The 26,172-nt window shown below is 44.1% G+C and overlaps 1 protein-coding gene across 2 annotated transcripts in view; it reads left to right on the forward strand.

Moving 5' to 3' along the window:
- The window catches only part of TMEM248 (transmembrane protein 248), a 35,794-nt gene that overhangs the window by 5,929 nt on the left and 3,693 nt on the right, over positions 1-26,172 (forward strand). The window contains exons 1-5 of one of the 2 annotated variants that reach the window (XM_030932672.1): positions 503-633; positions 15,287-15,463; positions 18,406-18,691; positions 21,931-22,081; positions 24,655-24,838. In XM_030932672.1, the coding sequence (XP_030788532.1) occupies positions 15,305-15,463; positions 18,406-18,691; positions 21,931-22,081; positions 24,655-24,838 (780 nt within the window). In that variant the 5' untranslated portion in view covers positions 503-633; positions 15,287-15,304. Of the gene's footprint in view, positions 1-502; positions 634-15,286; positions 15,464-18,405; positions 18,692-21,930; positions 22,082-24,654; positions 24,839-26,172 lie in introns of those variants that run through there. The other variant, XM_030932671.1, reaches the window with a different exon arrangement.

The raw sequence follows: 26,172 nt of genomic DNA on the forward strand, positions 1-26,172 counted from the left end.
AAAAAACTAAAGAAGAAAGTAAATTATTTTCCATCTTGAGACTGTAGTGAATTTTTTTAAGAAGCAGGGGAAATGTCGAATGTTACCATGGTTTTATATCATGATTTTGAAAATGGAACGATGCATTCATTAACTGTAAGTCAGGAGAAATACATGGGAAGTTTGAGTTTTGGAAGTAAGTCTGGTTCCAGACATGTAATTATATCAGCCTACGTTCTTTTCCTTTTGTCTTTATGAGACTACTGATGTTGCCTAAACTACATGTTTAGCAACTAAAACTATGCTTTCGCTTGTAATTTTTCATTTGATCTTTTTTTTTTTTTTGAAACAGGGTCTCTCCCTGTTACTGAGGCTGGAGTGCAGTGGTGTGACCATGGCTCACAGTAGCCTTGAACTCTTGGACTCAACTGATCATCCTGCCTTGCCCTCCCAATTAGCTGGGACTATAGGTGAAACCATGCCCAGCTAATTTTTTTTTAATTTGGGTTTTTTTTTAAGGGACGGGGTCTCACTGTGTTGTCCAGGCTGGTCTCGAACTCCTGTGCTCAAGCTATCCTCCGACCTTGGCCTCGCAAAGTGTTGGGATTACAGGCGTGAACCATCGCGAGCATCTCTCTTTGGTTCCTTTTAAACGTGAGTTATTGTGAAAGTCTGTTCTGTACTCTGAACTGTATCACATTAAGAAACGAGACACTATTGGTAGAAGACTGTGCTAGTCTTTGCTTCATACTTTTAACTGATGAATGAGTGCTGAGATGGGAGTTACCCTGCTGAAGAAATGGAAACTAGGCCGAGCACGGTAGCTCACGCCTGTAATCCCAGCACTTTGGGAAGCCGAGGCAGGCAGATCATCTGAGGTCAGGAGTTCAAGACCAGCCTGGCCAACATGGTGAAACCCTGTTTCTAAAAATAAAAAATTAGCTGGGCGTGGTGGCAGGTGCCTGTAATCCCAGCTACTCAGGAGGTTGAAGCAGGAGAATCACTGGAACCCAGGAAGCAGAGGTTGCAGTAAGCTGAGATTGCGCCATTGCACTCTAGCCTGGGTGATGAGATTGAAACTCAGTCTTCAAAAAAAAAAAGAGTTAAACATTTTAAACTTCAAAAATGTTGATCTCTTAATTGTGCCTTTGTTAAAGTCAATGACTAAAATACACTTAGTATATCTATGGTATGTGAGATTGGGGTTTTTTTCCCTTACTTTGGTATTTGACTTGAAACTGTCTTATCAACCTTGGCATTGTGATTGATGGCATGGCTTTTGGGGTCAGATGAATTAAGTCAGAATCCATTTCTGCCATTTATTTGCAGTGTGACCTAGTACAAATTACTGAAGCTCATTTGCTTCAGTTTTCTCATCTGTAAAGTGGGAATAGTAGTATCTACCTAGCAGTGTTGCAAAGATTAAAAAATATGTTATGTGAAGCACTGTACACGTGCTTGGGGATGGCATGTTCTAAGTGGTAGCTGTTAGGAATGCTCTCTTCTCACTCCTTCATCCTTGTTACCTGGTTTTTACCTCTATCACCCTAGTGAAAGGGGTTTTGCTTACATCACTATTGATGTCTTGATTGCAAAATTATATGGATGCTTTTCTGCCTTTATCTCATTTGATGGGATTGACTCTTCAAAAAGAAATTTTTTTTTCCTTTTTATTTTCTTTTTTTGAGATAGGGTTTAACTCTGTCTCCCAGGCTAGAGTGCAGTGGTGCCGTCACAGTTCACTGCAGCCTCAAACTTCTGGGTTCAGGTGATCCCTCCACATCAGCCTCCCAAGTAGCTGGGACTACAGGTGTGCACCACCCCACCCAGCTAAATTTTGTATTCTTTTTTTTTTTTTGAGATGGAGTCTCACTCTGTCGCCCAGGCTGGAGTGCAGTGGCCGGATCTCAGCTCACTGCAAGCTCCGCCTCCCGGGTTTACGCCATTCTCCTGCCTCAGCCTCCCAAGTAGCTGGGACTACAGGCACCCGCCACCTCGCCCGGCTAGTTTTTTGTATTTTTTAGTAGAAACGGGGTTTCACCGTATTAGCCAGGATGGTCTCGATCTCCTGACTTGTGATCCACCCGTCTCGGCCTCCCAAAGTGCTGGGATTACAGGCTTGAGCCACCACGCCTGGCCAAATGTTGTATTCTTTGTAGACCCGGGATCTTCTTGTGTTTCCCAGGCTGGTCTTGAACTCCTGGGCTCAAGTGATCGGCTGGCCTCAGCCTCCCAGAGTGCTAGAATTACAGGCGTGAGCCATTGTGCCCTGCCAGATTGACTTCTTTTTGCAAACCTGTATCATTTATTGGACCGAAGTAGAACTTAATGGTTAATGCATGGGCTCTGAAGGCCAACTGGATTTGAATCCAGGTTCACTTCCCGTGTGATCATGGACACATTAGCTGACTTCTATATGCCTTAATTTCCCCATATGTAAAATGTTTTAGGGATCAGAGATGTTTTAGGGATCATACATAATAGGTGCAAAACTCTTAGAGTGGTGCCTCTCTCAAAAAGTAGGCAATGATGGTAGACGTTATTATTGTTAAGCACCTTCCCGGTGTCAGGCACTGTCCAAGGTAGGAGGAATGCAGAAACAATATCATGGAAATGAGAGACAAATTTTTATTTATGTATTTATTTATTTTTTGAAACAGAGTCTCGCTCTGGTGCCCAGGCTGGAGTTCAGTGGCTCAATCTTGGCTCACTGCAACCTCCGCCTCCCGGGTTCAAGCGATTCTCCTGTCTCAGCCTCCTGAGTAGCTGGGATCATAGGCGTACACCACCACGCCCAGCTAAATTTTTGTACTTTTAGTAGAGACGGGGTTTCACCATGTTGGCCAGGATGCTCTCTAACTCCTGTCCTCAGGTGATCCACCTGCCTTGGCCTCCCAAAGTGCTGGAATTACAGCTGCGAGCACCCAGCTCAGACTACAGTTTAACTTGGCTGAGGGAGGCAGTGTCAGTGGGGATGGAGTGAGCGCTGCCTTTGAGAAGACACTTAAAATGTGGAAATGATAGGACTTGGTAACTGGTTGTAGGAGAGCCAGAGTATCAAGGATGACTGGCAGGAGCTGGGCGCAGTGGCTCACGTCTGTAATCCCAGCATTTGGGAGGCTGATGCAGGAGGATCGCTTGAGCCCAGGAGTTTGAGACCAGCCTGGGCACTGTGGCAAAATCCTCTCTCTACAAAAAATACAAAAATTAGCCGAGAGTGGTAGCATGTGCTTGTAGTCCGAGCTACTTGGGAGGCCGAGGTGGGAGGATCGCTTGTGCCTGGGAAGTCAAGGTGGCTGCCATGCTCATACCACTGCACTCCGGCCTGGGCACCAGAGCCAGACCCTGTCTCAAAAAAAAAAAAAAAAAAAAAAAAAGAATGGCAGGACCCTATCTCAAAAAGAAAGAATGGCTGGCAGGGATTACTAGGTAAATCACCGTGTTTTTCCTTATGGGGAGGAGCCAATTTGTTGCCTTGGGATAAGTTTTGGCCTCGTTGGCCTTTGGGTCATCTAAGGAGAGAGCTCTGGTTGGTGAGTGTTTGGATCTTGAGGTGAGTAGATACATAAAATGGGGTTAAGGCATGAATGAGTGTGTCCCCCTTGAGCAGAGGCCCCAGCTGGAACTTGGGAACACCAGCTTTTGAAGGAGCCTGAAAAGGAAGGGGTGGCCAGATGAATGTTAGGAAAACCAGGAGTGGAAGCTGGGAGAGGATCCACCCCACTTCTGTGTCAGATGCTGCAGCAACATGAGTTAGGGACTGTAGCTCCGGCTTTGGACTTGGCAGCCCAGAGATTACTGGAGACCTTGAAGTTCTCCTGTGTCTTCATTGCTTCTCACTTGTCTCTCTGAAGGTTCATTCTGCCTGCACTGCTTTGCGGTGGGGCAGGAAGGTGGTTTCTGCACAGTGCTCAGGGCAATTGGGTGCTGGACTTGCACAGGGTGTCTTTGATACCAATAAGTGTCTTTAGCTCTAAGTGTTGGATAATCTGGCATCGTGTCGCTAACTGTTGCTTACTAGGCTCAGGGTTTGTAACCCCAGCCTTAAAGCTCTTCGAGGGTCTCAGACATCACAGGATATTTGAGAAATGCTACTTTCTGCTACGTGAAGGTGAGTTTCTGTCATTCTCTCTTAGCACAAGTCCAGTGTATTTCCTTTGGTCAGCATAGAGAGTGGGCTTGCCCATCTCTCTTCCTCACCTTTCAGAAACTTCCCATTTAACCTAAGGTAGAAAATCTCATTTAAGATGAATGGTGGGCCTGGTGTGGTGGCTTGCGCTTAGAATCCTAGCACTTTGGGAGGCTGAGGCGGGTAGATCACTTGAAGTCAGGAGTTTGAGACCAGCCTGGCCAACATGGTGAAACCCCGTCTCTACTAAAAATATCAGAATTAGTCAGACGTGGTGACATGCACCTGTAGTCTCAGCTATTTGGGAGGCTGAGGTAGAAGAATCACTTGAACCCGGGAGGCAGAGGTTGAGCAGAGATCACACTGCTGCATGCCAGCCTGGGTGACAACGCGAGACATCTCAAAAAAAAAAAAAAAAAAGAACGTTTTTGAAACTATAATAAAGCTAGTTTAAAACTTGGACAAGTAGCCATGTGGCATACATACGCGGGCTTTGGAGAGGGAGAGACTGAAAGGTTTCCTGTGTCTGTGGCATAATGAATATTAACTTACTTTTTTTCTGATAAAATGTTATTAAGTTGCAAAATTACATTTTTTTTTTTTTAATCACTGTGTTAGCCAGGTTGGAGTGCAGTGGCATGATCATAGCTCACTATAGCTTTGACCTCCTGGGCTGAGGCAGTCCTCCCACCTCAGACTCCCAAGTAGCTGGGCCATTGGTGTACGCCACCATGCCTAGCTAATTTATTAAAAAATTATTTTTTGTAGAGACAAGGTCTTGTTGTGTTGGCCAGGCTGGTCTCGAACTCCTGGCCTCAAATAATCCTTCCACCTCAGCCTCCCACAGTGCTGGGATTACAAGTGTGAGTTATTGTGCCCAACCAGGAGGCCTTCCTCCTTTTTATTTTACTTTTTTTTTATTTTTTGAGACGGAGTCTCGCTCTGTCACCCAGGCTGGAGTGCAGTGGTGCTATCTTGGCTCACTGCAAGCTCCACCTCCTGGGTTCACGCCATTCTCCTGCCTCAGCCTCCCAAGTAGCTGGGACTACAGGCGCCCGCCACCACGCCCAGCTAATTTTTTGTATTTTTAATAGAGATGGGGTTTCACCGTGTTAGCCAGGATGGTCTCGATCTCCTGACCTCGTGACCGCCCGCCTCGGCCTCCCAAAGTGCTGGGATTGCAGGTGTGAGCCACCGCGCCCGGCCAGCCTTCCTCCTTCACTAGCTCCTTTCCTCCCCTTATATTACGTTGGTACAAAAGTAGTTGTGGTTTTTGCCATTACATATTGGCGAAAACCGCAGTTCCTTTTGCACCGACCCAATTAACTGTGTTTTTGTTAACTCATGTAATAAAAAGTCAGCATCTCCTCCTCCACCTCTGTCCCTTTCACCTGAACCAGTAGTATTTTGAAAGTTTTTAACACAGCCTTCTCCTGGCTACCTGTAAGGAACTGTGTTCTTTTGCAAACTGTGTGTTGACTGCGATGTTAGGGTAACCTTGGTATTGCCTTTTGCTTATGTAAAGCACCATCTGTTGCTTACCTGTTGCCTCAGTTTCTCCATCCCTGTTCTTATCTCCTCATCTCGCCAGATGGAGGATTGTGCAGAACACAGTTTTCCCTGAGAACTTTTTGTTTTTGAGATGGGGTCTTGCTCTGACACCCAGGCTGGAGTGCAGTGACGCAATCATGACTCACTGCAACCTCCGCCTTCTGGGTTCAAGCAGTTCTCCTGTCTCAGCCTCCCTATAGCTGGGATTACAGGTGCATGCCACCACTCCCAGGTCATTTTTTGTAGTTTTAGTAGAGACAGGAATTCACTGTGTTGCCCAGACTGGTCTTGAACTCCTGAGCTCAGGCAATCCACCCGCCTCGGCCTCCCAAAGTCCTAGCATTACAGGCATGAGCCACCGCGCCTGGCCAATTTTTTTCTTTTTTATGGCAGCTGTATGTGATATTTTAGATCCTGTGGGTGTTTGTTTGTTTGTTTTGAGACAGAGTCTTACTCTGTCACCCAGGCTGGAGTGTAGTGGCACGATCTCAGCTCACTGCAAGGTTCACTCCCAGGTTCAAGCAATTCGTGGCTCAGCCTCCTGAGTAGCTGGGACTACAACCACGTGCCATCACACCCGGCTAATTTTTTGTGTTTTTAGTAAAGACAAGGTTTCACGAAGTTGCCCTGGCTGGTCTCAAACTCCTGACCTCAGGTGATCTGCTTGCCTCAACCTCCCAAAGTGCTGCGATTATAGGCGTGAGCCACTGTGCCTAGCCCCCGCTTTGTTTTGGTGGTTGGGGGGATAGGATCTCACTCTGTTGCTCAGGCTAGAGTGCAGTGGCGTAATCATAGCTCATTGCAGCCTCAGACTCCCAGATTCAAGCCATCCTCCTGCCTCAGCCCCCCACGTAGCTGGGACTATGGACGTGTGCCACCACGCCCAGATCTTGTGTTTTTGATAGGTACAATACTGGGGAGAAATCCTACTTTATTCAGTTGTGCCCTGCTATTGTTGGATATGTAGTTTTCCATTTTTTAACAATTGCAAACACTCCAAAAATAACTGAGTAGTTAAATCTTTGGAGCAATGGGTGTTTCCTTAGTTTTAATTCTTAGAAGTAGAATGTTGGAGATAAAATATGCCAGATTTTAACACTGTTGATATGTATGGTTAAGTTGGTCTCCAGAAAGTTTATAACACAGCCCTTTCCGCGCCCCTTTTTAAGGAACTTGTGTTCCTTGTAACTTGTGGATTGCTAGAGATACCTGTGGGATAGTCTTGGTATTGCATTTTGCTTGCTTAAAGTGCCATCTGATGTTTAGTGTCTTCATTGAGTTAGTCTCAGAGATCTAAGGTACTGTGCTGATAGATTTTCATCACATGTTCTCACGTGCTTGTGAAATTGCCTTTTGGCTGTGTTCTGTGTACCCTAAATCCCTGGGCTTTTCAGTGAGGCAGCTTCCCAGTGGTGGTCATTTCTTTCTTTATCTTGGTCAATACCAGGACGCCCTAATTGGAGTTGGAATGAATTTAGGGGGAGGGGTCAGATAGTGTGCTTTCTTTTATCTCTGTTTTTTTTCCTAAACAGAACTTAATTTATTCATTAATTAAAACTAACATTTGCCACTGTGACGCTCACAGAAACTTTCTTGTAACTCTTTGCAGAAGGAATACATTTATTTAGTCTTCATTGATTTCCTATTTGAAAACACTTGTGAATGGTAGAAAGGAATTTTATGTTTGTAAAATGTTTGGAATCTTAATAGTTTAATTCAAACATTCTTCTATTATTATTATTATTATTATTATTATTATTATTATTATTATTTTGAGGTGGAGTTTTGCTCTTGTTGCCCAGGCTGGAGTGCAGTGGCACAAAGTCAGCTCACTGCAACCTCTGCCTCCTGGGTTCAAGTGATTCTGCTGTCTCAGACTCCTGAGTAGCTGGGATTAGAGGCGCACACCACCATGCCCAGCTAATTTTTGTATTTTTAGTAGAAACGGGGTTTCACCATGTTGGTCAGGCTGGTCTCGAACTCCTGACCTCAGGTGATGCACCCACTTTGGCCTTCCAAAGTGTTGGGATTACAGGCATGGGCCACTGTGCCTGACTCATTCATTTGCTTTTTTAGTGACTGTAATTGTCACTATAATTGCTTGTGCTGGAAGTTTCCCTAAATTAAATTGGCTTATGTTGACAATATTTGCCGTTTTTTGGGTATTTGTGTTGATATAACTGTTTAAATTCTGGTGTAATGTGCTTTTAATGACTATTAGTTTTCCTTGAAGTGAATTCTGATTCAGATTTTTCTACTGTTTTTCTGAATGTTTCATAATTGTAGTTCCAAGAGGTAAATGGTTCCTATTCATTTTTATATGACGTTAAGGTTTTGGGCCAGGTGTAGTGGTTCACACCTGCAATCCCAACTCTTTGGGAGGCCAAGGCGGGCATATCTCTTGAGGACAGGAGTTCAAGACCAGTCTGGTCAACATGGTGAAACCCTGTCTCTACTAAAAAAAATAAATAAATTAGCCAGGCGTGGTGGCATGCGCCTGTAATCTCAGCTACTCAGGAGGCTGAGGCAGGAGAATCACTTGAACCCAGGAGGCGGAGGTTGCAGTGAGCTGAGATTGTGCCCCTGCACTCTAGCCTGGGCAACAGAGTGAGACTCTTGTGTCCAAAAAAACAAAACAAAAAAAATTAAGTTTTTGTTCTAGCTCAATAAATTGAACTCTGATTTACTGTTGACATTTTCATTTATGAATCCTATTAATCTAAACCTAACTAGTCTTGTTTCTATATTATTATTGTTATTATTATTTTTGAGATGGAGTCTTGCTCTGTCACCCAGGCTGGAGTGCAGTGGCGTGATCTCAACTCACTGCAACCTCCGCCTCCCGGGTTCCAGCAGCTCTCCTGCCTCAGCCTCCCAAGTAGCTGGGATTACAGGTGCATGCCACCACACCTGGCTGACGTTTGTGTTTTTAGTAGAGATGAGGTTTCACCATGTTGGCCAGGCTAGCCTCGAACTCCTGACCTCAGGTAATCCACCCACCTTGGCCTCCCAAAGTGTTGGGATTACAGGCGTGAGCCACCACGTCTGGCCCCCATTTACTTTAAATCATCTCTAGATTACTTACAGTACTTAATGTAATACAAGTACTATGTAAGTACTTTTTATACTTTTTTTTGAAATGGAGTCTTACTCTGTTGTCCAGGCTGGAGTACAGTGGCACGATGTTGGCTCACCGCAACCTCCACTTCCCAGATTCAAGGGATTCTCATGCCTCAGCCTCACGAGTAACTGGGATTATAGATGCACACCATCATGCCCAGCTAATTTTTATTTTTATTTTTTTGTAGAGATGGGATTTCACCATGTTGGCCAGGCTGTTCTCAAACTCCTGGCCTCAAACGATCCACCTGCCTCAGCCTTCCAAAGTACTGGGATTACAGGCATGAGCCATCATGGCTGACCTCTTGATTTCTTTTTTGGATTGCTCTCTATTGGCACATAGAAATGCTACTGATTTTTATAGGTTAGTTTTGTATTCTGCAGCTTTACTGAAAATTGGTCTATCAGTTCTAGTTTTTTGATGGAGTATTTAGGTTTTTCCAAATATAAGATCATACCGTCTGCAAACAAGGATAATTTACCTCCTTCCTTTCCAGTTTGGATGCCCTTTATTTCTTGTCTGATTGCTCTAGCTAGGACTTCTGGTACTCTGTTGAATTACAGTGGTGAAAGTGGGCATCCTTTTCGTGTTCCAGATCTTAGAGGAAACATTTTCAGTTTTTCCCCATTCAGTATGATACTAGTTGTGGTCCTGTTGTATATGGCTTTTATTGTGTGAGGTATGTTCCTTCTAAGCCCAGTTTTTTGAGGGTTTAGTATTGTGAAGAGATGTTTAATTTTATCAAATGCTTTTTCAGCATCAGTTGAATTCATCATGTGGTTTTTGTCCTTTATTCTGCTGATATGATGTATCTCTTTGATTTATTTGCATATGTTGAACCATCCTTGCTTCCAAGGGATAAATCCCACTTGGTCATGACGAATGATCTTTTTAATGTTTTGTTGAATTTGGTTTGCCAGTATATTTTGGAGATTTACAACAATCTTCATCAGGGATATCTGCCTGTAGTTTTCCCCTTTTTTTGATATATCTTTGGTTTTGATATCAGGGTGATACTGGCCTCCTATAATGAGTTTGGAAGTACTTACTCCCTTTTCTTCTGCTTTTTGAGATAGTTTGCGTAGGATTGGTATTAGTACTTCTTGTAGCGTTTGGTAGAATTCAGCAGTGAAGCCATCAGGTCTTGGTAGGTTGTGTGTATAGGAATTCATCCATTTCTTCTAGGTTTTCTAGGCGGTATGAAGTTGCTCGTAGTAGCCTGGAATGATCCTTTGAATTCCTGTAATGTTGGTTTAGTGTCTCCTTTTTCATATCTGATACTATTTATTTGAATCTTGTCTCTCTTTTTTCTGAGTTCATCTGGTTCAAAACACCAACTCTTTGTTTCATTGATCTTTTGTATTTTTTTGTTTCAAATTCGTTTATTTCTGCTGTGAGCTTTATTATTTTTCTACTAATTTTGTGTTTGGTTTGCTCTTGCTTTTCTAATTCCTTAAGATGTGTTGTTAGGTTGCTTGTTTGATGTTTTTCTACTTTTTTTTTGTAGGTGCTTATAGCTATAAACTTTCCTCTTAATACTGCTTTCACTGGATCACATAGGTTTTGGTATTTTGTGTTTTCATTTTCATTTGTTTCAAGATACTTTCGAATTTCCTTCTTAATTTCTTCATTGACCTACTGGCCATCCGGGAGCATAGTATTTAATTTCCATGTGTTTGTATAGTTTCCAGAATTTATCTTGTAATTGATTTCTAGTTTTATTCCATTGTGGTCAGAGAAGATACTTGATATAATTTCATATTTTTTGAATGTTTTAAGACTTGTTCTGTGGCCTAACATATGGTGTGTTTTTGGGAGTGATTCATGTGATCTGTTAGGTCCATTTGGTCTATAGTGCAGATTAAATCATTTCTTTGTTGGTTTTCTGTCTGGATGATGTGTCCAATGCTGAAAGTAGAGTGTTGAAGTCTCCAGCTATGATTGTATTGGGGTCTGTTTTTCCCTTTAGTTCTAATATTTGCTTTATGTATCTCGGTGCTCCAGTGTTGGGTACATATATATTTATAATTGTTACATCATCTTGCTGAATAAGACCCTTTGACCTTCTTTGTCTCTTTTTATAGTTCTTGTCTTGAAATCTGTTTAGTCTGATTAAGTATAGCTGCTTCTGCTCTGCTCTTTTTTGGTTTCCATTTGCATGGAATATCTTTTTCTATTTCTTTATTTTCTTTTTTTGAGACAGAGTTTTGCTCTTGTTGCCCAGGCTGGAGTGCAATGGCATGACCTCGGCTCACCAAAACCTCTGCCTCCCACGTTCAAGTGATCCTCCTGCCTCAGCCTCCCAAGTAACTGGGATTACAGACAGGCATGCGCCACCACACCTGGCTAATTTTTTTGTATTTTTAGTAGAGTCGGGGTTTCTCCATGTTGGTGAGGCTGGTCTGGAATGCCTGACCTCAGGTGATCCACCCACCTCAGCCTCCCAAAATGCTGAGATTACAGGTGTGAGCCACCATGCCCAGCTATTTCTTTATTTTCATTTGATGTGTGTCTTTATAGGTGAGGTGTGTTTCTTGTAGGCAACACATCGTTGGGTCTGGCTTTTTTATTTATTCAGCCACTGTGTCTTTTGACTGGAGAGTTTAGTCCATTTATATTCAGTGTTGTTACTGATAAGTAAGGATTTACTCCTGCCATTTTGTTATTTGTTTTTGGCTGTTTTGTGATCTTTTCTTCTTTCTTTCCTTCCTTCCTGTCTTCATTTTAGTGAAGGTGATTTTTCTCTGGTGGTATGTTTTAATTTCTTTTTATTTTTTATGTATCTATGTTGGACTTTCTTTATAGGGCAATGAAAACATTTGAAAATTGATTGTGGAGATTGTTGTTCAATTCAGTGAATATACCAAAAATCATTGAATTGTATATTTTAAATGGGTGAATTGTATGGTATGTGAATTATTTATTAATAATACCATTAAAAATATCAAGAACCTTTGTTTTTCTTTTTCTTTTTCTTTCTTTCTTTTTTTTTTTTTTTTTGGAGACAGAGTGTTGCTCTGTCACCGAGGCTAAAGTGCAGTGGTGTGATCTCAGCTCGCTGCAAACTCCGCCTTCTGGCTTCAAGTGATTCTCCTGCCTCAGCCTCCTGAGTAGCTGGGACTACAGGCACACGCCACCATGCCCAGCTACTTTTTGTATTTTTAGTAGAGACGGGGTTTCACCATATTGGCCAGGCTGGTCTTGAACTCCTGACCTCGTGATCCGCCTGCCTCAGCCTCCCAAAGTGCTGGGATTACAGGCATGAGCCACTGTGCCCGGCTTCTGAAGAACCTTTCATATGTCAAAAGATACCATAAACCATATTAAAGAAAACCCAGACTTGGATTAATTATATGTAACATATAAAACTGTTAAAGGCTTAGTACCCAAAACACAAAAGGAATTTCTAAACATCAATAAGAAATAGACTAACACCCTATTAGTAAATTACCAGAGGATTCAGGCAGTTCACTTAAGAATGGGCCTAAATGGCTGGTTAAAAAATGGAAAGATGCTCTGTTTCACAAAGATACAATTTAAAATAATAGAGATATCATTTCACATCTGTCTTTTTGGACCAAATTAATATGCCTTAGGAAATCAAGTGTCAGCACAAATCTCATGGAATGGAGCAGGCTCCTTCATTGCTGGGGAAGTGTAAACTGGTTGATCTCCTTGGAGAGTGGTCTGACAATATCAGGTTGAAGACAGGCCCTACCCTGTGACCTTGTTGTGCTACAGCCACTCTTGTACCTGCTGCAATGCCCTTTGTGGATGAAACAGTAACAGGAACCCAGCTGGGCCCCTCAGACTGGGATAACTCAACCACAGAACAATTTTTACATATATACATGAGTGAAATTCAGTGAACTAGATCAACAGAGATGTCAGGAAAACAGAATGCTGAGTGACAATGGCATGGAAAATGTGTTACTGTTGATTTTTAGGGGCTGTTGATGCATCCCTTTGTCTCTAAAATGTAAACGCTGATACAGACTTTTTAAAAAATTGCTTCTTGCTCATGTTGTTGCAGTCTGCTCATATTTATAAGTGCTCATCGTGTGCCAGCTACTGTTCTAGGAGTCAGGGGCCAGGGCTGTAGCCGTGAACAAGACAGGCAAAATGTCTGCTCTCATTGGGCTCATAAATGAGGGATGACAGACAGTAAACAAGTAGGAAAATAATTGTGCTCTTGGTTGATGCTAAACAATATGAAGGAAATAAAGCAGGGGCTGAGGGTGACCAGGGAAGGCGTGGTCTGAGGAGCTGACTGTTAAACAGAGACTTGCATTTTTTTTTTTTTTATTAATTGAGACAGAGTCTCACTCTGTCGCTCAGGCTGGAGTGCAGTGGTGTGATCTTGGCTCACTGCAACCTCTGCCTCCCAGGTTCAAGCAATTCTCCTGCCTTAGCCTCCCGAGTAGCTGGGATTACAGGTGTGCACCACTACATCTGGCTAATTTTTGAATTTTTAATAGAGGTGGGATTTTGCTGTGTTGGCCAGGCTGGTCTTGAACTCCTGACCTCAAGTAATCCACTCGCCTCAGCCTCCCAAAGTGCTGGGATTGCAAGTGTGAACCCCTGCGCCCAGCCATAGACATGCGTTTTAAGAAGAGCAAATGTGAAAATGTTTGGGAAAAGCATCCAGGCAGATGCAAAAGTCTTCAGCTAGATCATGGTCAAAAATGGCAAGAAGCATTAAATACTTAGGAATAAACTTAATAAAAGAAGTGCAAACTTAACACTGTGAAAACAGAAAACATTGTTGAAATAAAGAAGCCAAATAGACGGAAAGGCATCCGAGGCTCTCGGACTAGCAGACAACATTGTTAAGAGAGCAGTACTCACCAAACCCATCACAGATTCAGTGCAATCCCTGTCAGTGTCCCAGCCGATTTCCTTGCAGAAATTGACAAGACGATCCTGAAGAATAGCAAGTCCAGCGTGGCCAAAGCCCAGGAGGGAGAAGGGGAAGTGGATGGCGATGCAGTCAGGGAGATTGGCAGGGCTTCTGAGTCCTGAAAACCCTGTGGGCCATGGCAGGGAGCTATCACCGACTTCTTCTAGGTCTGGTGGAAGCCTTGGGAGCTTTTAAGCAGGGCTGGGATGGCTATGAGCGATATGGCAATGAACAGGACAGAATGTTGAATAAATAGAATTCAGCTTTTCAGTGGCAGGAAATGAGAGCATCCTTAGTTTCTTTCTGTACATGTTGTTGTGTATTTGTGTCATATTACTGACCCACCTAAACCTTTTCTTAGGTGATACGGAAGTAACAGTATTTATTATAGAATATTTAGAAGATCGAGGCTGGGTATGGTGACTCACACTTGTAATCCCAGAACTTTGGGAGGCTGAGGCAGGAGGATTGCTTGAGGCCAGGAGTTCAAGACCAGCCTGGGCAACATAGCGAGACCGCATCTCTTTTTTTTTTTTTTTTTGAGGCGGAGTCTTCCTCTGTGGCCCAGGCTGGAGTGCAGTGGCATGACCTCGACTCACTGCAAACTCTGCCTTCCGGTTTCACGCCATTCTCCTCCCTTAGCCTCCCTAGTAGCTGGGACTACAGGCGCCTGCCACCATGCCCGGCTAATTTTTTGTATTTTTAGTAGAGATGGGGTTTCACCATGTTAGCCAGGATGGTCTCAATCTCCTGACCTCGTGATCCGCCCACCTTGGCCTCCCAAAGTGCTGGGATTACAGGGTGAGCCACCGCGCCCGTCCGTGAGACCCCATCTCTTAAAAAGTGATAAATTAGCTGGGTATGGTGGCTCACGCCTGTAATCCCAGCACTTTTGGGGGCCAAAGCGGGCAGATTATGAGGTCAGGAGTTCGAGAGTAGCCTGGCCAATATGGTGAAATCCCGTCTCTACTAAAAATACAAAAATTAGCTGGGTGTGGCGGCACACACCTGTAGTCCCAGCTACTTGGGAGGCTGAGGTGGGAGAATCGCTTGAACCCAGGAGGTAGAGATTGCAGCGAGCCAAGACTACACCATTGCTCCAGCCTGGGTGACAGAGTGAGACTCTGTCTCAAAAAAAAAAAAAAAGGAAAAATTAGTCGGACATAGTGATACACACCTTCAGTCCTAGCTACTCAGGAGGCTGAGGTGGGAGGATAGCTCGAGCCTAGGAGTTCAAGGCTGCAGTGAGCTATGATCGCACCACTGCACTCCAGCCTGGGTGACAGAGCGAGAGACCCTGTTTTTTAAAACACACACACACACACACACACACACACACACACACACACACACACAATATTTAGAAGATTCAAACTGAAAGAGAATATGTATTCAGGATCCTGCCACTTTGAGGTAATGGCAGTTAACATTTAGCGTTTTTTCCTTCTAGTCTTTTGAAAGAAGTTATGATGAGACATATCTCAAATTCAGTAATGAGTGCCCATCCCGCCGAGCTCACCCCCTCAAGACCTCAAAAGAAAACAAAAGAATCATAGCTTTCCTGTTGGCAAGTCAGTCCTTAAGCCTTCTGATTAATTTCTTTCAGGTGGAGCTGATCAGAATAATGTTCAGCATCAACCCCCTGGAGAACCTGAAGGTGTACATCAGCAGTCGGCCTCCCCTGGTGGTCTTCATGATCAGCGTGAGCGCCATGGCCATAGCTTTTCTGACCCTGGGCTACTTCTTTAAAATCAAGGAGATTAAATCACCAGAAATGGCAGAGGTACAGTATGTTCTGACTTCTCCTGGGCTGGCTGGCCCTTATGGAGTGGGGCAACACTCTGTGGCTTGTCATATAGCTTTCTTGGGTTTTGGCCTTTCTCTCCTAGTGAGAAAGGTCAGTATTTATTCAGAATTTTCTGTTTTCCATCTCCCCAGGACTCAGCTTTGTTAGGAAATACCTAGATAGGTATTGTTCAATTTAAATATGCTACCAGTTTCAGGTAGACTATTTCAGCAGTGAAACAGATGCATTTTGGAGAGTACATTTGTAAAATGATCTGTGTCAAAAAGCTGGAGAACTCACCTCAATATTCCATCTCAAATGGGTTCATTGCTGTTTTAGAAAACTGAACATTTGGTATTTAAAAACCACATATCATCATGGAGTTTTATCAGCTGTACTAATCGTTTTTTCCATGAGATAAGGGATCTTAAAGAAATTCAAAAACAGGATCTAATTACCAAATATTTTTGTTTTTTGAGATGGAGTCTCGTTCTGTTACGCAGTCTGGAGTGCAGTGGCATCTCAGCTCACTGCAACCCCCACCTCCCGGGGTCAAGTGATTTTCCTGCCTCAGCCTCCTGAGTAGCTGGGATTACGGGTGCCCACCACCATGTCTGGCTAATTGTCTTTTTAGTAGAGATGGGGTTTTGCCGTGTTGGCTAGGCTGGTCTTGAACTCCTGACCTCAGGTGATCCACCAATCTCAGCCTTCCCAAGTGCTGAGATTACCGGCGTGAGCCACCACACCCAGCCTAATTCCTGTCTTTTAATAGATTCCTTGGGTGCCTTCTCTTACTCTTTTTCCTTCTTGGGTTTGTTGTTGGGTGGAGGTGGGGGTGGGGGTGGGGCTGGGAGTGCGTGGTTGCCACATTGAGTGTGCCTTGCAATGGAGAGGAGAGTTCTGTTCCATGTAATTGAGATCATAGCTTTCTCTTGTGCTCTAGGGCATTCTAGATCTTAAGTGATCTTGGCAAAAGGAACCGCCTACACATGTGAACTCTTTCTAGCACAGTTCAAGTAACGAGTTTTAGCTATTTCTACCTTGTAACCCTTTCAAAGAGTTCCTTACTAAGAGACATACTGGCTGGCTTAATTCTCCCTCTTTGCTGACCCTGCCTCAATCTTAAAAGGTTGTGAAAACAGGCTGCCCCCACATCAGGGCTGAAAATGAATATTCTACTCAAAACTAAAGCTTTGCAGCCTCCTGCCATTTCTTTCCTGCACATCTTGAGTCCATGTTGAGCACTTGGGCAAGGCCAATGGTTACAATGAAGCCTGGATAATTAGCCCTTAATAATCCAAATTAGGCCTGGCATTGGCTTTAGCTGGCTGTTCAACGTGGACTCCAGCTCTGTAGCAACGCGTTGTTGAGATGCTGCAGAACTTTGGTTATGATTAGTTTCGTGATTTTTATTTTCAAATGAGGATCTTAAGTTGTAGGAAAGGCAGTGGTGTATGGGAAACATTTGGGGCTGTGAATCAGAACTTAATGCCGATTCTACCTTGAATTAGAATTGGAGAGTCCCTAATTTGCCCTGGGCCTCAGTTTCTTCATGTCTAGGACTATGAAGGACTGAAACTAGAATGTTCATTTTCAGCCCTAATGTACTAGAATGGTCAGTTGAGTTTGTAGGTGCTAGGGAAATGTAATTTAATAGATCCAGTTGCAGTCTTACTAAATGTCACATACAGTTAAACTGATGCTGTAAGGGTAGACTTACTGGGCTGGTTAAGGGTTGCTCAGATGACTTTTTTTTGTTTTTTTGAGATGGAGTGTCACTCTGACACCCAGGCTGAGGCTGGAGTTCAGTGGCGCGATCTTGGCTTACTGTAGCCTCTGCCCCACTTCAAATGATTTTCGTGCCTCAGCCTTCCAAGTAGCTGGGATTACAGGAATGCGCCACCATGCCCAGCTGATATTTTTATTTTAGTAGAGACATGATTTCACCATGTTGCCTATGCTGGTCTCGAACTCCTGGCCTCAAGTGATCCACCCTGCTTGACCTCCCAAAGTGCTGGGATTACAGGCATGAGCTATACCTGGCCTCAAGTGGCATTTTTTAATTTTTTTTTATTTTTGAGACAGAGTCTCGCTCTGTTGCCCAGGCTGGAGTGCAGTGGCACGATCTCCTCTCACTGCAACCTCCGCCTCCCAGGTTCAAGCGATTCTCCTGCAGCCTCCCAAGTAGGTGGGACTACAGGCACATACCACCACACCTGGCTGATTATTGTATTTTTAGTAGAAACGTGGTTTCACCATGTTGCTCAGGCTGGTCTTGAACTCCTGACCTCAAATGATCCACCCGCCTTGGCCTCCCAAAGTGCTGGGATTACAGGTGCAAGCCACTGCACCTGACCCCTTCCTTTTTGAAATTGTTGCTGCTCTAAGGTGTCATCAAAAGTCCATAAGAAGGGGGGCAATGTCCCTAATGAGTATTAGTATTCACTGCTGTTTTGTGTTCTGGAGAAAGAGAGCAAGATATATGGAACTGATCTTTTGGGACATTATTTTAAGGCGACTTTATTTAAAAAAAAAAAAAAAAAGAGTTGTAATTGCAAAATGAGTTTGCATTAATGCTTTTATTCAAGCTTTCTTTTCCAGTTTGGTTCTGAGGCTAGATCATTTTCTCTATGTGTAATATGCTGGATTTTTTTAAAAGAAGATTTTCTTGAATAAATTGATTTGATTTCACAGTTTATTGAGTATCTTGTGCCAGTGAAGAGTTCATATTTTAGGTTATGAATATAAAAGTGATTAGGAAAGCCACATTGTGCTGCCTGTGAGGAGGGTGGTGGCCGTGTTGTCATGATCTTAAATGACCAGCTCTGAATTGTAGTTTGCTGATGTGCTGCGGTGCCACACCGGGGTCTTATCTGTGTTCCCGCAGCGGGAGGCAGGCGCTGTTCACACTCATTTCTTTTTCTTTCATTTCCCCAAAGGATTGGAATACTTTTCTGCTACGGTTCAATGATTTGGACTTGTGTGTATCAGAGAATGAAACGTTAAAGCATCTCACAAACGACACCACCACTCCGGAAAGCACAATGACCAGCGGGCAGGCCCGAGCTTCCACCCAGTCCCCCCAGGCCCTGGAGGACTCGGGCCCTGTGAATATCTCAGTCACAATCACCCTAACCCTGGACCCACTGAAACCCTTCGGAGGGTATTCCCGCAACGTCACCCATCTGTACTCAACCATCTTAGGGCATCAGATTGGACTTTCAGGTATGCAGTAGCCACTCTCCATTCAGGCTTCTCAAGCAACCACTGTTACAAAAAGAGGATGCACCGTGTGTGTTTTTACTGACTATATTGTACTAAATTGTAGTCTTGCACGTGTGTCTTTTTTTGTTGAGTTTGAACTACATGAACCATTTCTACACCATCATTACATGGTAAAGTACCTGGCTTGAAGTAGTTTCTCAAAAGCCTGTGGGAACAAGAAACTGAAAAAACTATAAGGCCTGTCTAATATTTACAAACATGTAATTTTTATTTAGGCTTACCCTGTTGGAGTTTTCATTATTTACTACACATCTTCTATTGCTATTAGTTTATAGATTTTTGAATGGCCATTGTTAGTCCAACACTGTGCTAAGCCGCTGGGAAGAACTAGAAAATGACTAAGATGACTGGGCGCAGTGGCTCGTGCATGTAATCCCAACACTTTGGGAGGCCAAGGTGGGTGGATTGCCTCAGCTCAGGAGTTTGAGACCAGCCTCGGCAACGTGGTGAAACCCCATTACTACTAAAATACAAAAAATTGGCCAGGCGCAGTGGCTCACACCTGTAATACCAGCACTTTGGGAGGCCAAGGTGGGCAGATCACAAGGTCAGGAGTTCGAGACCAGCCCGGCCAATATGGCAAAACCCCATCTCTACTAAAAATACAAAAATTAGGCAGGCATGGTGGCGGGCACCTGTAGTCCCAGCTACTTGGGAGGCTGAGGCAGGAGAATAGCTTGAACCCGGGAGGCAGAGGTTGCAGTGAGCTAAGAATCACACCACTGCACTCCAGCCTGGGCGACAGAGAGAGACTCTGTCTCCAAAAAAAAAAAAAGCCGGGCATGCGGGCATGGTGGTGCACTGCACTTGTAGTCCCAGCTACTCAGGAGGCTAAGGCAGGAGAATTGTTTGAACCCGAGAGGTGGAGGTTGCAGTGAGCTGAGATCACACCACTGCACTGTACTCCAGCCTGCGCGACAGAGCGAGACTCCATCTCAAAAAAATAAAAGAAAAGAAAATGCCTAAGATGGGCCCGGGCACAGTGGCTCACGCCTGTAATCCCAGCACTTTGGGAGGCCGAGGTGGGTGGATCACTTGAGGTCAGGAGTTCAAGACTTGTCTGGCCAACATGGGGAAACCCTATCTCTACTAAATACAAAAAAAATTAGCTGGACATGGTGGCGGGCGCCTGTGATCCCAGCTACTCTGGAGACTGAGGTGGGAGAATCACTTGAACCCTGGATGTGGAGGCTTCAGTGAGCCAAGATCACACCACTGCACTCCAGTCTAGGCAACAAGGCGAGACTTCACCTCAAAAAAAAAAAAAAAAAACCTAAGATGTGGTCTCTTCTTTTTGAATTTTGGGGTTATGGAAGAGACAAAGATAAACGTGAGTTAATGTTTATCAAGCACTTATAATAGTTCCTGCCACAAAGGAAATGCTATGTAAGTGCTTGATAAGGGATATGAAAAATACATGCTTATAAAACGTGGAGCACTGCCCTGTGACCAGTACTAAACCCATGACAGACTGTAAGTGACGCAAGAGAAGGGCTAGAAGGCAGTGGAAGCTGGAATAATTGGGAAAGGCTTCATATGGGACACCTGGGCCTTGGAAGAATAACCTTTTGTTCTTTGGTTACCAAAAGGCTTTTAAAAAAGTTCTTAGGCTGGGTGCAGTGGGTCATGCCTGTAATCCCAGCACATTGAGAGCCTGAGGCAGGAGGATTGAATGAGCTCAGGTGTTGAAGACCAACCTGGGCACATAGCAAACAACCTGTCTTTATGAAGAATATAAAAAATTAGCCAGGTGTCGTGGCGTGCACCTCTAGTCCCAGCTACTTGTGAGGCTGAGGTGGGAGGATTGCTTGAACCTGGGAGGTCGAGGCTACAGTGAGCTAAGATTGTACCACTGCACTCCAGCCTGGTCAATAGAGTGAGACCCTGTCTCAAAAAAAAACAAAAACAAACAAGAAACAAATAAAAAGTCCTTGAAGGAATTTAAGTGCCCACCAGCCTCCTATTGGCGGTTAGAGGTGAGAATGTTCCCATAATAATCAAGGTATGGGTGACTTCTGGGTTTCCCATGTAGCAAGTGGACCTGTTTCTTATGGCATGGCATAAGGACATCTTTGGGTTTTTTTTTTTACTTTTTAAAAATTATTGTTATTTTCAGATGGAGTCTCACTCTGTCACCCAGGTTGGAGTCCAGTGGCACAGTCTTGGCTCACTGCAACCTCTGTCTCCTGGGTTCAGGCGACTGTTCTGCTTCAGACTCCCGAGTAGCTGGGATTACAGGCTCACGCCACCATGCCCAGCTAATTTTATATTTTTAGTGGAGACAGGATTTTACCATGTTTGCCAGGCTGGTCTTGAACTTCTGACTTCAAATGATCCGCCCACCTCAGCCTCCCAAAGTGCTGGGATTACAGGCATGAGCCACCATGCCTGGCTATTCTTTCATTTTAATTTTTAAAATGTACTTTTTGAGACAGTCTTGATCTGTCGCCAGCTAGAGTACAGTAGTGTGATCATAGCTCACTGCAGCCTCAAACTCCTGGGCTCAAGCAATCCTCCCCTAGTACCTGGGACCACAGGTGTGCACCAGTATACCTGGCCGATTTTTTAAAGTTTTTTGTAGAGACAGTCTTGCTATCACGTTCAGGCTGGTCGTGAATTCCCGGCCTCAAGTAATCCTCCTGCCTCAGCCTTCTAAAGTCAAAGTGCTGGGACTATAGATGTGAACCACTGTGCCTGGCAATACGTTGGTTTTAATTTAAGCTTCATCACTTGCCTTTCTTAACTCTGAAACCCTCTGACCTCTGTTTGTTCATATGTAAAAGGGGGACAATTGCATTTCTTGGTCATGTTCATGGGAGAAGAGTAAATCTTAAGTGAAATAATATGTGTAAAAAATGTTTGAAAATGGCTAGACGGGTGTGCAGAAATGGTGAGGATAATTCACCCAGCCCAAGTTTTTCACCTCTGATCTGCCCAAGGTCTGGTTTGGCATCTCCAGGCCATGACTAGAAAGCGGCCACTTCCTTCGCTGCTTCGTGGCTCTGAGTTGAGCAGGCCTCATGGTCAGGGTCAGGACTGCTCTTGTTCCTCAGATCCCACAAAGGTAGGTTCCTGGGCTGATAGATGATTCCTGTGTGGGTTTGATTTCAGGGTTTATTTGTATGCCGGAGAATAACAAATACGTGGTTCTTTATAAAAAAACAATTTCTCTTTCATAGGCAGGGAAGCCCACGAGGAGATAAACATCACCTTCACCCTGCCTACAGCATGGAGCTCAGACGACTGCGCCCTCCACGGTCACTGTGAGCAGGTGGTGTTCACAGCCTGCATGACCCTCACGGCCAGTCCCGGGGTGTTCCCCGTCACTGTGTAAGTGTACCCGGCGCCCGGTGAACACGCGTAACAAGCCCCACTTGCCTGAGTACAGCTGGGCTGCTTCGGCCTTAAATTCTCAGGATGGCTTGCTTCACATTTCTTTATAGAATTACCTCTACTCAGACCTATCTAAAGGATTATTTAATTTGTCTAAAGGATTCTTTAATTTGGAATTCTAAAAATAGAACTTCCACGAATAAAATCAAAAGTTAGTGTCCCCTCGAGGCAGTAAAAGCACCTGGATATTGCTGGACATTCATAGTCTGTCTTTTCCTGCAGGAGTAGAAGCAGCAAGTTACAGAAAAGAGGCTCACTGTGGCCGGGTGCAGTGGCTGAGGCCTGTGATCCCAGCACTGTGGGAGGCTGAGGTGGGAGGATCCCTTGAGCCCCGGAGTTGAAGACCAGCCTGGACAACATATAGGGAGACCCTGTCTCTGTTTAAAAAAAAGAAAAGAGAAAGGAGACTCTCTAAAGATAAAGGTTTTCAACCAGGTGTGGCGTCTCATGCCTATAATCTGAGCACTTTGGGAGGCCAAGGTAGGCAGATCACCTGAGGTCAACAGTTCAAGACCAGCCTGGCCAACATGGTGAAACCCTATCTCTACTAAAAATACAAAACTTAACCAGGCCTGGTGGCACATGTCTGTAATCCCAGCCACTCGGAGGCTAAGGCAGGAGAATCGCTTGAACCTGGGAGGCAGAGGTTGCAGTGAGCCGAGATCGTGCCACTGCACTGCAGCCTGGGTGACAGCAAGACTCTGTCTCAAAAAAGTAAATAAATAAAATAAAACAAAGATAAAGTTTTGTTCATCTCCATTATCCAGAAAGATAGTTTAAAATCGTTGATTTTAGTTTATCTTGATTTTAGTTTTTTTTTTTTTTTTTTTTTGAGGCAGTCTCGCTCTGTTGCCCAGACTGGAGTGCAGTGGCGCAATCTCGGCTCACTGCAAGCTCCGCCTCCCGGGTTCCCGCCATTCTCCTGCCTCAGCCTCCCGAGTAGCTGGGACTACAGGCGCCTGCCACCTCGCCCAGCTAGTATTTGTATTTTTAGTAGAGACAGGGTTTCACCGTGTTAGTCAGGATGGTCTCGATCTCCTGACCTCGTGATCCGCCCGTCTCGGCCTCCCAAAGTGCTGGGATTACAGGCTTGAGCCACCGCGCCCGGCCAATTTTAGTTTTAAATCAAGTATAAATCAAAACTTATTTTCCGTTAAAGTTACTAATTTTAAAATGTAACATTTTAAATCATTTCCCATTAAATAATTACTAATTTTAATTTTACCTACGAATTTGAAAGTTAGTTTTAAAATCAAATATAAATTGAACTTTATTTTCCATTAAACAATTAAGGTTTTTGAAGCTTTTCCTTCAGTGTTTTTGAGCGGCATTCAGTGTTACTGTTTGGCCTCTTAGGTGTTTTTTTGTTGTTGTTTTTTTGTTTTTTTTTGGTCTCTCCTGTCTGTAAAGGAGATAATTATCTATAAATAAATAGGTGAAATACATAAGATATAGCCTATTTAAAAGAATTCTGTGGTGAATTCTTTTTAAATAAGAATTATCCTGGGATTTGTCTATTTTAGACATTTGGAAGTTTGTAGGACAAGATCAGATTAAGTTAAACATTACTTTGTGTTACAGTAACTGATAGAGAATTTTGTAGGTAAAGTTTCCAGTTGTAACTAAGTGATATGCTTTGGGCTGGGTGCAATGGCTCACGCCTGTAATCCCAACTACTTGAGAGGCTGAGGCAGGAGAATCAGTTCAACTTGGGAGGTGGAGATTTCAGTGAGCCAAGGTCACACCAGCCTGGGCAACAGAGCGAGACTCTGTCTCAAAAAAAAGAAAAGATGATATGGTTTGGCTGTCTCCCCACCCAAATCTTGTTTTGAATTGTAGTTCCCATAATCCCCTTGTGTCATGGGAGGGACCCAGTGGGAGGTAATTGAATCATGGAGGTGGTTACCCCCATGCTGCTGTTCTCATGATAGTAAGTGAGTTCCCATGAGACATGGTTTTATAAGGGATTTTCCACCTTTTACTCGGCACTTTTCTTTGCTGCCACCATGTGAAGAAGGATGTGTTTGCTTCCCCTTCTGCCGTGATTGTAAGTTTCCTGAGGCTTCCCCAACCATGCTGAACTGTGAGTCAATTAAGCCTCTTGCCTTTATAAATTACCCAGTCCCGGATATGTCTTTATTAGCAGTGTGAGAATGGACTAATACACTAAGAGTTTAGCTAATTTGAGAAGATAGGCTTACAAGGAGTTTATGTCCTTTGCATCGCATGTGAGAGGACTGTAGGTTGAATTCTGAAGGCAGAAATCCAACACCCAAACTCCTAAATGTCAGGCACCTATTTATTTTTCTGTTATATTTTTATTTTTTTAAAAAGACCCTCAAACTAAAATATAATGATATTTATGTCAAAGAAGCATGAACATGTAAGTTACATTTTTCCTTTCCACGTGTGTTGCCGTGTTTGGTGTTTTCCCAGCTGCTGTGGGGGTGACACAAGTGAATGACTCAGGCCACTGAGCACGTGTCTTTCCTCCTCCTCTTCCCCTGCAGACAGCCACCGCACTGTGTTCCTGACACATACAGCAACGCCACGCTCTGGTACAAGATCTTCACAACTGCCAGAGATGCCAACACAAAATACGCGCAAGATTACAATCCTTTCTGGTGTTATAAGGGGGCCATTGGAAAAGTCTATCATGCTTTAAATCCCAAGCTTACAGTGATTGTTCCAGATGTAAGTGAGAAAAATCGTGTGTATGTGTGTACGCGCGTGCGTGCGTGCATATGCACGTGTGTGTGCATGTGCTGCAACCATTGGTATAGGCCCTGCTGACTTCCCTGAGTAAGCGTCTCCTCTGCCACTTTAGATTTCCAGGTAAGTTGGGACACTAGGCGGAGTGGTGGATGCTTGGAAAAACATGCCACCCATTGGTTAAGAAAAATCTGGTTCTTCTGTTCATTTTCTCTGTTATTCAGCAGCAGTTATTTCTTGAGCAACTGCCTAATCCCTGGGGGGGTTACAAGGGATCCTTATATGAATATTGTCTTAGAGGATGTTCACAGACATTCATAGAAGACTATCTAGTGTCCATGTGAACAAAAAATGGTACTGCTTAGAGTTCTGAAAGGTAGAAGTAAGTAGTAGATGGAGATGAATCTTCGACTAGAGTGAGGCCTGAATAGGATTTAACTAAACCAAGAGACAAGGAGAAGAAAATACTTATCTATCTCGTCTAGCAGCTGTGTGCTAGCTCAGCTTCCTACTTAGACTTGAGCCCACTTATTTTTTTAGAGACAGGATCTTGCTGTGTCACCCAGATTGGGCTCTAGTGGCACAATCATGGCTCACTGCAGCTTCCGACTCTTGGTCTGAAGCTTCGTGAGTGGCTGGGACTACAGATGCATGTCCCATGCTGGGATAATTTTTAAACTTCTTGTAGAGATGGGGTCTTACTATATTGCCCAGGCTGGTCTTGAACCCCTGGCCTCAAGCGATCCTCCTGCCTTGACCTCCGAAATTGCTGGGATGACAGGTATGAGCCGCCGCACCCGGCCCGAGCCCACTTTTTAACATTGCTTTGATATTTTGTAAATGTGTTCCTTTCTGGCAGTGTGTATTAGCTGGATCTCTCTTCTTTTGGCCTGGCCCTTTGTCCTTTTCTTTTTTTCTTTTTATTTATTTATTTATTTATTTATTTATTTATTTATTTGAGATGGAGTCACACTCTGTCGTCCAGGCTGGAGTGCAGTGGCACAATCTCAGTTCACTGCAACCTCTGCCTCCTGGGTTGAAGCAATTCTCCTGCCTCAGCCTCCAAAGTAGCTGGGATTACAGGCATCTGCCACCACGCCTGGCTAATTTTTGTATTTTTAGTACAGATGGGGTTTTGCCATGTTGGCCAGGTTGGTGTTGAACTCCTGACCTCAGGTGATCCTCCCACCTCAGCCTCCCAAAGTGCTGGGATTATAGGCATGAGCCATTGCGCCCAGCCTTTGCCCTTTTCAGGGGCTCATTTGTAGGCCAGGATCCTGTAGGAGCCAGCTGTGGAGGTCAGGCTGGATGGTGGG

Source organism: Rhinopithecus roxellana, chromosome 6 (assembly GCF_007565055.1).
Source record: "Rhinopithecus roxellana isolate Shanxi Qingling chromosome 6, ASM756505v1, whole genome shotgun sequence".
Lineage (NCBI taxonomy): Eukaryota > Metazoa > Chordata > Mammalia > Primates > Cercopithecidae > Rhinopithecus > Rhinopithecus roxellana.